Source organism: Pipistrellus hanaki, assembly GCF_964339955.1.
Source record: "Pipistrellus hanaki genome assembly, chromosome: 1".
Lineage (NCBI taxonomy): Eukaryota > Metazoa > Chordata > Mammalia > Chiroptera > Vespertilionidae > Pipistrellus > Pipistrellus hanaki.
In genome coordinates, this window is record NC_140503.1 from 131,235,464 (window position 1) to 131,247,278 (window position 11,815).

Sequence of the window (11,815 nt, forward strand, 5' to 3'; positions counted from 1 at the left end):
TTCCTCGCTGTTCTCTGCAAGACGTTGGAGGAGCTGGGCTGGCTCTTGAGGTCCTTTCTGTTGCTTTTCTACTGTCGAATAATACCACATGGAGAGTTTATTGGAATGTTTGCGAGACACGAAATAACCATTTTGTAACGTATGCTGTATAGTTTCCTTTTCCTCTGTTGACCGGATGTGTAACTATGACACACATTTAAGAACTTCTGTTAATCACCTTTCTGCTTTCTCTTAGCAAATATTTTAAACCTAAAGCTAAATGTTGAAATAAAGGAGTCGAGAATCACTGAGGTGCAGATGGAGATCTTACTGGGTCCTAATTCATGATCTACACTCCCAATGTTGTTTTCCGTTGCCTTCGTGGCACCGAAGGAAATCATCATCTATTGCCATCTGAAACTCGGGAGATTTTATGGTACGGTTCCAGTGTCTCAGGATTCGCCACCTCGCTTCTTCACGCACAGATCTGAGCTCATGAATGCCCTTTCACCTTAAGAACAGGGAGTTCACATTCCTGACATTCTTAGGGTGGGAAAAGGCGGGGGTTGGGGGGGCACACAGAAAAAAGCCCAAACTCAGTACTCTAGCTCCATTTGTTTTAGGTACTGTAGTGGCATATTGGACCTTATTCCTTCTTCAGGGAAATGTCATGTTATCATCCTGTATATTGAGCCAACATTCTAAGATTTTGCCAGAAGATATGAGAGATTTGAAAAATATATACGATAGCAATGATTCAGTTTCTTAGAAGGTTATATATTTTCATGGTTTCAATGGTTTTGCTTTTCAATTAAAGTAAATATAAGACACACTAGGAGAGCAATCCTAGAGAGGGTTTCACCTAGAAAAACGTAACAAGATCGCTGATCTACAGCACTGCTTAAATATTTTTGAGTACTGTACCTCTAATTAACTCTCAACCTGTTTTGCCTCAGTTTTGAAATAGTTGCATTAGCTCAGCCATAGATTACTTGAGAAATATGTACACAAATTTGGGTTATTTCTCTAAAACACTTTAAAAGCCAACATAATAGAAGAAAAATACCATGTGGTTATTGCACAGCATTGGTATTTGTGAACTCCTCTCATATTTCTAACAGTGAAGTTTATGAAGGAAAAAATTTGAATCTAAAGCTTTTTATGTATTCAACAAGTACCTAGCGAGGGTCTATGTTGAAGTCCATTTAAAACCACTTTTTGTTTTTTAAGCAGATCAGGAGATAGAGAAACCAAGACTGCAGTGTCTCATTCTTACTTTGTGACATTTACGTGTTATTCCCCTTTCACAAAATCTACGTGCGGTTCCCATTTGGGCCCCTGGGCCGGTTGCCAGGCAGACAGTGGGCCACAGAAGTGGGGAGACCCAGAGCCTGCCTTCTGAGCTCAATGTCTGTTTTCTAAACTTTGCTGTTTTAAAAATTATTCAAAAAGCTGGTTCCTCGTCATAGAACTTCATTTTAGTATTTCCTGAGTCTAGGGCTCCGGGAGGGGAGCAGATGCTGCCCAGGTACTGGGTGCCTGACTGAGTGGTAAAATACCTGTTCATAAAATTAAAACACCCAAACTCAAATGCCATCCACTATCTGCCTCTGATACTTCCCTCACGATGGTGAATTGTCTTATTTACATTTCAAAGATTTAGAATTATTGCTCCGTGTACTCTTGTGACATTGCCCTACCCTCAACCCCAAATCCAACCCCAAATCTAGAACCATTTTTGTGGTCTCTGCTGGACAACAGCCATTATCAACTCCTTTGTTGATAAATTTCCTCCAATTTCCAGGCTAAGGAGAGAATTAAAAATTTTAATTAAAAAATAAAAGGCTAGCTCTAGCTGACTTGGCTCAGTTGATGGAGCATTAACCTTCAGACTGAAGGGTCATGGGCTCAGTTCTGGTCAAGGGCATATGCCTGGCTTGTGTACTACCAGGTAGTCCCCGTTGGAGGTTGTGCAGGAGGGAGCCAATCAAATTCATCATTGATATCTCTCTTATCCTTCCTCTCTGAAATCAATAAAAATACATTAAAAAAAATAAATAAAAAGCCAAAAGAAAACTTTCGAACGATGATGCATTATATTGCGGGTTTATCCACAGGACACAAGTTTGAACCCTTCTCCAAAACAGCTAACACATCAACTCCTTTCCTGTGCTTTCAAATGAAACAAACTGTAGAAAAACATTTTAATTTTTGTTTATTCCATCTTGTCCAAGTGGTGTGAATACACCCTCAGATGGGACTTGTCCACACCCTTTGCAAAAGCCCAGGAAAGGGAAAACCCCAGAATTCAGAGACACTCATTAATCATTTGAACATATGATGATGATGATGATGGGCCCAGGAGTCTGGGAACTTGGGTTTGGGTCCTGTTTGTGCCACAGAATGATCTGAGGCCATTGGTTAGATCTCTCTGGGAGTCGGCTCTTTATCTGTTACTTAGATGAGATGATGATGATTATTACTTTTGAGAACATCCTTGATTAGGTAAGGTGTCCTTACACCCTTGTCAGAATTATGACCAGTTCATATGATTCCAGAAGGGGCTCGAATTGTCCCACTCCCCTCTGTGCTTAGCATTATCTTGCAAAACAAAAATTAACTTGTATTTTGTGACTGTCGACCCAGGACAGGAGTTAGTGTCCCTGTCTGCAGAGTCCCTGCTATTTCTGAAATGTGTCTAGGCCCCTCTTGAGTGGAATACACAGGGCTTGCTTGTCCTGCTGATGTTGGCAGTGTGGTTCATATTTCACTCATCTATTGCGTAAAGAAATTCTGCCTGAACTGCTCACAGGCTATTCCAGGGCAGAGCCAGAGACTGGTCTTTCTCTCTCCTTGTGCCCCCTCTCTCTGATCTCTCTGGAGAAGGGGATCAACGTAGGAAGCAGATCAAACTTTCCCAAAGCTGTTCCTTTTCCAGGACTCCATGTGGACTTGGATATCTCCTGGCTCTTCCTCACTGGTGTTTGAGCTTCTTTGCTGGGGATCTCGGTACATTAGCCACATTGTTTGTGGTGCATTTTGACAATCCCCTGTCATGTCTGTGTGCAGAGTCTGGCAGGCTGGCATTGGAGCTGGGATTTGGAGAGCAGGCCCACTCCCCCTGCCCATCCCTGTCCTGCCCTCCTGACCCTGCCCCCATAGAACAAAAAGCATGCATTATCAAGCACTCCTCTGTACTGTGGTTCCAGTGAAAACCCACACGCGTGCAAACACCTGGAGAAAAGTTTGTCTTCCTAAGGAATCCGTTTTGCAACTTAGGGATGTAGTGTGGAAACAGGCAAGGCAATCTGCTCCCAAAACTGGGTCCTCATTTGGTGAATTGGTCTGAACGGGATCGCACATTAGAAGGATTGGTTGGTGTCTGCACAATGCCTAATTACTACCAGGTAGTAAACTAAGAAAGCAACCCAATTGGGGATTTTTAATTTTTTGGCTTTGGCATAAGGAACTTCCAAAAAATGAGTTTTATTTTCTCTGATTATAAAATTAGTTAATTTTATATTATTAACCAAATTTGTAAAGTATCCCTCCACACACACTCAAAAAATATTTTTTTTTTTTTTCCAAAAAATATTTTTTAAAGAAGCAGAAGAAACAGGACTTTTTGGATTGCTGTTGAGTTGGCTATGTGCAATCCAGTCTTTTGAACAGTTGATCTGAAATCCTATGACTCTGGAGGGAGGGTGTGGCAGGGTGCTTGGGTAGAGCATTTGCTTTTTGAGGGTCATTACAACTCTATTTTGTAAACTGGAAAGGGTCATTAAGTTAAAAGCATCTTGTAAAAGGTGGTCGCTCTCTCTCTTCTCATGGGTTGGGGAGGCTCACTCCCCTGTGTTGGTATTGCTGCTCGCAAGGATGGCTGGTACCTTTTAAGTACAGATGCCAGGGAGCTCTGAACATACTGCCTAATGTTCATACTGCCTGATCCAGCCACAGCTTCACCCATGGCAAATGCCGGCTCTGAGCTGAAGCTGTCCGGGTTTCCCTCCATTGACATCCCATAACATTGAGTCAGAAATTCTCTTCTCTTCTCTAGGCAACCATTCCTGTTAGGCCAGAAAGTGGACCTGCTTCTATAAACTGACCCTAGGTGCATGCAGCCATTCTGTCCTTTATTTTGATCACCTTCAGGGTTCCCTTGGTGAGGCAGAATCACCTGAGGTGCCTTGTAGCAGGCTGGGGGTCCCTCAGAAAATTCCATATTTTCAGTGGTCAACTGATTGAGTTCACTCTTCTGAAGACCACGGGACTCCCAACAATGGCCTGGAGCCCTGGTCTTCCTAGAAGGACAGGGAAACTGACTCACCCACCCTTGGGGCTCATTTAGGCTGGATGTTGAGAGGAATCAGACCGAAAAAATGGACTGGGAGGCTGTCATATGACACAAAAAAGACTATCAAACATAGATCACAACCTATCAAACCACTAAGAAATGATAGCTAAGGTTCCCATTGAGCACATCCTGTGTGGAAAGCAAACTGATTTTCTCACTTGATTTCCAGGAAAGCCCTGTCAAATGGAAAGTTTATTATCCTTGCTTTGTGGGTAAGAAAATTATGGAGTAGAGAAGGCAAGTAAGGTGCCCAAAGTCACACACTGGTGAGTGGGTTTGCTGGGACTTGAACTGAGTGGGGTGCGGAGCCCACACCTTGGTGGAGGTTGAACCATGAGGAGCAGCCAGCTCTATTGTGCTCAGCATGGCAGCCCTGCGTCACACAAGACACTCCAAACCTTTTGTTGGATACACGAATGACTCATTAGACATAGTGGTCTCTAATCTGACTACATTCTGGTTGAGTAGCAATAGATGTGAGGTAGAAGGATGTGTTTGCAGTTCCCCAGAGGCTTGGTAAAAGATCTCCAGGAACACTGAAATCTAAGGCTCCAAGACAAACTCTTCCAAATGTCAAGTCCACTGCCCTGATAAAGCCAAAATCTGTATTAGTTTTCTACTGCTGCTGTAACAAATGATCACAAATGTGGCATACTGCCACACACATTTATTCTCTGACATTTTGGGAGATCCAAAGTCTAAAGTCAGTGAGCCAAGGTCAAGGTGTGGCAGGTGTGGTTGCTTCCAGAAGCTCTGGAGGAGAGTATTTTCTGCTTTTTTTGGCTTCCAGAGGCCTCCTGCATTCCTTGGCTCATGATCCTTTCATTGTATTGCTCCAGCCTCTTGCTTCCATCCTCATAACTCCATCTCCTCTTTGGTAAAAAAATAATAGTCCCCCCCGTCTCCCCCCCCCCCCCAGAGAAAGGTATGATTTAGAGGTGACAGTAGAGGGAGGGATCCTCTTCCCTTCCTCTTTGGGGTGAGCAGTTGGGAAGCTGGGGAGGTTTTCTACTCTGCATAGTTTATGAGCCCCAACTAGAGATGGGCCCGTGATCTTGTCCTTGTTTGCATCAGACATTAATCAACTGATAATGACCTCACTGTCTGTGCAGGTCTCTTCTGACAGGAAGGTAAAGAAATAAGGAAATGGAGACATTCTTTTCTTAAACCTGGGGCAGTTTTATACATGACTCCTGACCTATCAGGGTGACGCGGGGTCTTTGGACCCCGTGGTGAGGTGGGAGTGTGATGTTGTTCATCTTAAAGATGCATTTATTGAGACATGTTGATAAGATGGGCAGGGAGGAAGCTCTCTTTCTGTGTTTTCTTGCTATGGGGACCTTTCTGTAATGATGGAGTATAATAAAACGGTGCATACCCATGTTACTCTGCCCTTCTTGATTGTGTGGGAGTGAGGGCGTTTCCATGACAGCATTTCACTGGCATGCAAGTTTGATAGCATGGAATTTCAGAGCCTTTAGTGGCTGAGGAGCAGGAAACATGTGGGTAGGAACTGGCCTTCTCTCAGCTCCCAGCATATTATACCAAATAAGTGAGCATCTAATCTGACTATGTGTGAAGTCAACCCTCCCTGAAAGAGGCCTACAATCCCTTTGCAGTGACATGATGTGCCTGGCAACAATTAAATGGTAAACTCGGATCTGGCTCCCTGGTTGAGCAGGTTCTATGTTTATAACAGAGACGACAGGAGGGCCATGCCTCCCTCACTGGATCAGGGGCCTGGAACTGCCACTGGGCCTCCCTAAACGTGATTGGTGGTGGCGTGAAGGGATGGAGCTTGGAGCTGGATTCACTGTGCTGCTGCTCTGGCTGGCGTTCCACACCCCACTTCCCCCAGAGGCTGACTCTCCAGTTTGTGGATTCGACAGGCCCCACGTGCAACCTCTCCTCACAGACTGCAGATTCAGCCCCCTCCTCGGCCCCTCAGCACATCCGCTCCAAGGGAAGGCAGGAGCGTGTACGGCCCTCTTTACTAATCGCCAGCAGCTCCGATGCAGGTAGAGGTTTCCAACTACAGCATGTCTAAGATGAAGTTTGAGGATTAGGTGTCTCTGCTTTCCATTACCACAGATAGAAGAGCTGGCGGAATGTCCACCCTCGTAGCCAGCTGGCTGGACAAAGGTGAAAGGAGAGGAGGAAAGAAAGAGTTATGTGTCAATCCACTTTTTCCATCCTCGCGGTCCTCTAAGGTGCCCTGCTGGCCTGTGTCTTCTCTCTGTCACGACCTGGGAAACTGAAGCCTACAGGGACATACCTGCGTTACCCAAAGAGAGGCCTGTCCCCAGGGGCTTGTCCTAGTCTGCGGAGGGCTGGTGGATCTATTCTCAGCATTAGCGGTGAAAAATAGAAAAGCCTGCCACATCAGTCCTAAACTTAAGAGAAATGCTGCTGAGGAAAAGATGTTTGCTTTCTAGATAAAGATATTCTGAATGGGAGATTTCACCTCAATTTCATATCTTTAAAAAGTCCCATTACTGTCACTGGATGCTTTAGTCCCTGTTTAGAACCATGCTTTGCACCCTTCAGCAACTGAACTTAATGTTTGTGACGATGTGACAAGAAAAAGGCCCAGCTTGATTCTAGAGTTTCAGTGGATTTTCACTGAAGGCAGAGCAGTAGTTTAGTGAAAAAGATGCTCAGGATGGGCTGAAATTTTGCAAATTAATACAATGTGTTGGCTTGCTCCAAACTTCCCCATTTTGTTAAGGATTACATTTCTACATGGTTTGCAGACTAGATGTTAATCAGTGGTTGTTGGCCAGAAAGGGCTAACCCTACCAGCAAATAAATGCATTTAAGATGTTGGAGAGTGACCGAGGAGGAATATGTACGCAGAGGCCTAAAGAATATGAAACCAGTTAAGAACTCAAAGGTCATTTTGTTCAGGGCAAAATTCTTGTGCATGGTGCTGACAGTTTGCCCTCTGGGTGTTTTCAGAGCTTAAAGGATCAAGCTCGTCCACGTGAAATATGGAATGTCTCCTACAGAAGCCCCATGCCTCCCTCAGCCAACCTTTTGGCCCTGTAATTAACATGGCTTCAGCTTCCTGTTGGATACCACCCTGCTGAGAGCTCTAGTGTAGGCAAGGCCTCACGGGCTGGCATCTCTGGAGGTTGTTTAAAGAAGGCTTAAGTAATAAAATAAAATGGAACACTCAACACTCCATAGCTTATGTTAGGCTAAGTGAAGGGAGGGGAGGGTTGTCATTTTCCGTGTCTGGGATCGGTTCCCCGTGACGATGGAGCTTCTTTGCCACTGTGCAGAAAGCACACCAGGGCTGATGAGATTGTCACTGTCAGGATGGACTGCCATGCATGGAGGGACAAACTGTGGCCTTCCATTTAAAAACTGGCTTATTTTCCTAGAGGTTGATGGGCGAGAGGAGGCTTTGTGGAGCTTTGCATGTAGAAGAAACCGTTAACACCTTAAACCTCACACCGAGCACCCATGGGAATGCTAGGCACTGGGGGATGATGCGATATTTGGGCCAAAGGGGTCTTTCTGTGTCTCTTAACACAGAGCACAGTGCGCTTTGTTCAATAATAACACCAGCTAATGCATGAGGTGGCCACCAGGTCTGGAAGTGTAGCTATTGTTTTATCATGTAAGGAAATTAAGTTCAATAACCACTGGCGTCATTTTTATGTTTCTAGACTTGGTGGCCACCCTGATCACTGAGCACTTACTATGTGCTTTACAGGTGTTTTCTCACTTAATCATTCCAACAGCCCTAGCATGTAGGAGTTATTATTTATCATTCCCATTTTTCATCAGAGAGGCTTAGCTAGAGAAGCTAAGGTGAGTGATAAACTCATAGCTTGTCAGACACCAGAGCTGTGTTGTAAGTTCTGCTCTCTCTCTCTCCTCTGAGTGGCCAGCCCTTCTCAACCTAATCAGGAGCTGCAGGAAGGATGCTGTGGTCCTAGTCCTCAGGCTCTTGCATTGTTTTTCTGAGAACATGGGCTCTTTCCATGGGCTCTTTAGGTAGTTTCTCCCTTATAAGGCAGTTTCTCCCTTATAAGGCAGCCTGACCACTTAAACTTCTCTCCCAAGGAGGTTACTTACCCAACATCTCACAGCAGGCAAGGTGAAAACTCACAGCCAGTGTGCTCAGGGCTTCAGGGCCTCAGGGTCCGTGTCCCTTGGGGAATGTTCTCGGCAGAGGCAGTTTGTGTTTAGACTTATTGGTCACTGGCAGTCTTTGGAGTTCAGCATAACCTGCCATGTGGAAGGAAGCTCTGGTCTTAAAATCCCCTTTCAAGACTGAAGGAGGCTGCGGTTGCCTACTGGACACTTGCAAAGAGTGGTAGTTTTCTTTTAAATTGCTTGCTTGCCCGAACACTGGAGTAGGTAACGGGCACCGCTTGGAGACTTGCCGCTCTTAATTATGTCCCAGCTGGTAAAACTCAACCAAAGTCATCACAAAACACTCAGTCCAATAAAAGAACCCACTCTTTATAATGGAGAAATTAGCCAGCGTTGAGCCGTAGAGGTTAGGGAAACTGCCATAAAATATAATTATAATAATAATATTAATAGTGGTACACTATACATTGCCTCCTGCCTTTCATCCCAGATCTGAGAGTGGTTGGCTAATACTAATTAATATAGCTTGCCCTGTATGAGTCCGGAAAAGGAAGCATGAATTTTTAAAAAATTAATGGTGCTCCTTGGTTTGGTCAAAATAAAGATAGACTGGAGCAACTGGGGTCACCCTGAGCTGCGGACCTCGCCGTGATGCTGAGCAAGTTCCTGGGCCCGCGCTACCTCCAGCTGGCCAAGAAGTGGATTCCCACGGTCGGCATGTGGGGCACCGTGGGTGCCGTGGGGCTAGTGTGGGCCACCGACTGGCGGCTGATTCTGGACTGGGTGCCCTACATCAACGGCAAGTTTAAAAAGGACTAAAGTGGCCTCCTCAGACCCCTCTGGTGACTGGTGGTGCCAACAGCTTCCTTCTCAGCACCTGCTGCATCTGGAACAGCCCCAGCCTTCAGCATGGATCGAGAGGAAAACTACAGTGTGACTTAGGACTTTCTATGTTTCTGAAAATAACTGTGACGTGTGAATGCATTAAACCTTGCTCTGAAAAAAAATAAAAATAAATAAAGATGGAGACACAATCCTGGAGCCTTTGTCCAAGGACCTGAAGGGAATTCCAAAGTCATGTATTGAATGGAAGTGGGAAGCACTCAGGACTGGGTTTCAGACTTCCTGAAACCATTGGGTCTCCTTGTCACTGACTTCCTGCGACAGATTCTGGAGCCAGATGGCCTGAATGCAAATTCTGGCTCTGTCACTTAATAGCAAATAATGTCAGTTGCTTCATTTGTAATAAGGGGATTTAGTCATTGTAGGGGTTAAGTGAAATACTGTATATAATGTCCTGAGAACTATACCAGTCACCAATTTAGCCTATAATGTTGAAGAGTTATTATCAATCTCTATAATTGCTGAAGTCTTTCTAGAGTTTAGTTACCAATGGATTACCTGGCAAGGATTAGTTGATGGCAGGGTCATAAGAAGTACCTAGATGGACAAGGATCTTTTGAGTAGGAAGAGTAAGAGGGCTAAAAATATATACTTACCATGTTCTATCTCTGCCATGCCCTCCAGGGGTCTTTGAACAGTGAACTTGAAAGCACTTCTGGGCAGAGGAGGGAGTGGGTTGTTGAGAGGCTCAACATTGGCACAGCACTAATTATACCAGCAAGGGATGGGGGAACAAATCGAAGCACTCATGATGAAAGCAAAACAAATGACAACCAAAATGACTTGCCTTTTGAGAGGCGCTACTAAACTTTAAAAGGGCAGTTACAGGACAATGAAAGACTTTGCTTTACAAACACACTAAACAGGAACGTAGAGGTGGTTACTCATTAGGAATTGGCCAACAAAGCCAAATTTCTAAATGTCTGTCTGAAATTCCATTAAAAAAATTCCCTAGAATTCTAAGTTCTGGTATAGCAATGGTAAGTACAGTTCAGGTATTAATTTGTACTTTTTTCTGTCAGTGTTATAAAAAGGCAAGCACTAAAATCATCAGTATGAGAAATGGATGTCTGCCAAGGGCTGGGGTTAGATTTTTTTTCTATCTCTTGAACACACGAAGCTTGTGACTGAGAGTGATGAAAAATATCCAGAATGCTAGATATTCTCAGATTTTGTCCTAACTTCCTCTTGTTACCTGATACCGGACAAGGGGCTCACTTTCCTTGTGCTAGAATTTCCTCATTTCAAGACCATGGAATACCATGGTAATTTTAGTGTATGGTTCCTTGGGTGAAGGGTGTATCAATCAGAAAGTGTTGTCAGCTCCATTGTGGCCTATTTTGTTACCCCCAAGGGTTGGTAGTGTAGCCAAGACTGGGGTCAAATAGGTGGGCAATATTGAAACATGTTCTAATGCAACGTGCCATTTAACCCAACATGTAAAATACTTGTGGTGTCCAGAGTAAAATGTCAGCAGTGTGGATATCAGCCCCACACGTATTCAGAGGGAGCCTCAAAAAAAGGAAAGGTTTAAAAAATGTAACACTATTGAGACCTTGACCTCCAGTGATAGGATTTGATGTAAGTCACATTGAGGAGGGTCACAAAAGTGGTGTTTACATCTGAAGGAATGTGTGTCTACATGTTTTTCCATGGATGTGCAAGCATTTGCATGTTTATGTGTTTATATTGATATTCCAATCCAAATATATATAATAGTTTAGGTTTATTCATTATCTTAAAATGCTTATATATTTTTACTCTTCCATCTAAATAGGTATCAGAAGCTTAATGTTTGGGTAGGGAAGAGGATATTTTTCAGGGAAGCCTTCTCTATTGTAAGGCAAAATTCACTGAAAATTCACTGAAGTCCTCTGTGATGATCTCATGTTTGGATTGGGGACCAACTTGACAAGAACTCAGAAGCCCTATTCTTCCTTGGAGAGGCAGGCATGGGGAGTGTGTAGCCTTTCTGTTTGTAGTTGCTGGCCTGTGCTTCTTGTGGAGCACAGAGAGGCTGGGAAGAGTCCGTGGGACGTCATTTAAGGGTCAGTCAACTATCTAAACTCTTACCTAAACCAGTTTTCTAAAGTGTTCAGGCAATCAGCATCATATAGGACTTAGGTTTCTGACTCTTCCCGAATCTGGAAATGTTTTAGAACTCTAGAGGGTCAAGGAAGCACATTTTTTCTTTTTGGCACTTTTGGAAGATGTGTTTCCATGTAAGCAAGGCTAACTTGTCTGGTTATATGCTATGGCTGTGCATGTACAGTAATTCAATTACATCCTAAAGAGGAAACAAATTTTTCAATGAAAGTATTAAGTGCCCACTATGTTTAAGACATAAGGCTACACCTTCTGTAGTGATCCAAGGGTATGAAAGGTGCACAAAACTTCAAAAATTAAAAAGACATGATTCAGACACATTCAGAGAAACAGGTTTGACTGCATCTCCTGCCTCTGGTATCCTGT

The 11,815-nt window shown here is 44.0% G+C and overlaps 1 protein-coding gene across 1 annotated transcript; it reads left to right on the forward strand.

Annotated features, from left to right (window-relative positions):
* Positions 1-9,032: 9,032 nt before the first annotated feature.
* Positions 9,033-9,461, forward strand: LOC311630145 (cytochrome b-c1 complex subunit 10-like). The gene has a single exon (XM_084898959.1). It carries the CDS (start codon positions 9,092-9,094, stop codon positions 9,257-9,259), a length of 168 nt encoding a protein of 55 aa, XP_084755085.1. The 5' UTR covers positions 9,033-9,091; the 3' UTR covers positions 9,260-9,461.
* Positions 9,462-11,815: the final 2,354 nt, after the last annotated feature.

What these genes read in the sequence shown, in the direction of transcription:
- LOC311630145 (XM_084898959.1), top strand. Translation starts at nt 9,092, where the DNA reads ATGCTGAGCAAGTTCCTGGGCCCGCGCTACCTCCAGCTGGCCAAGAAG.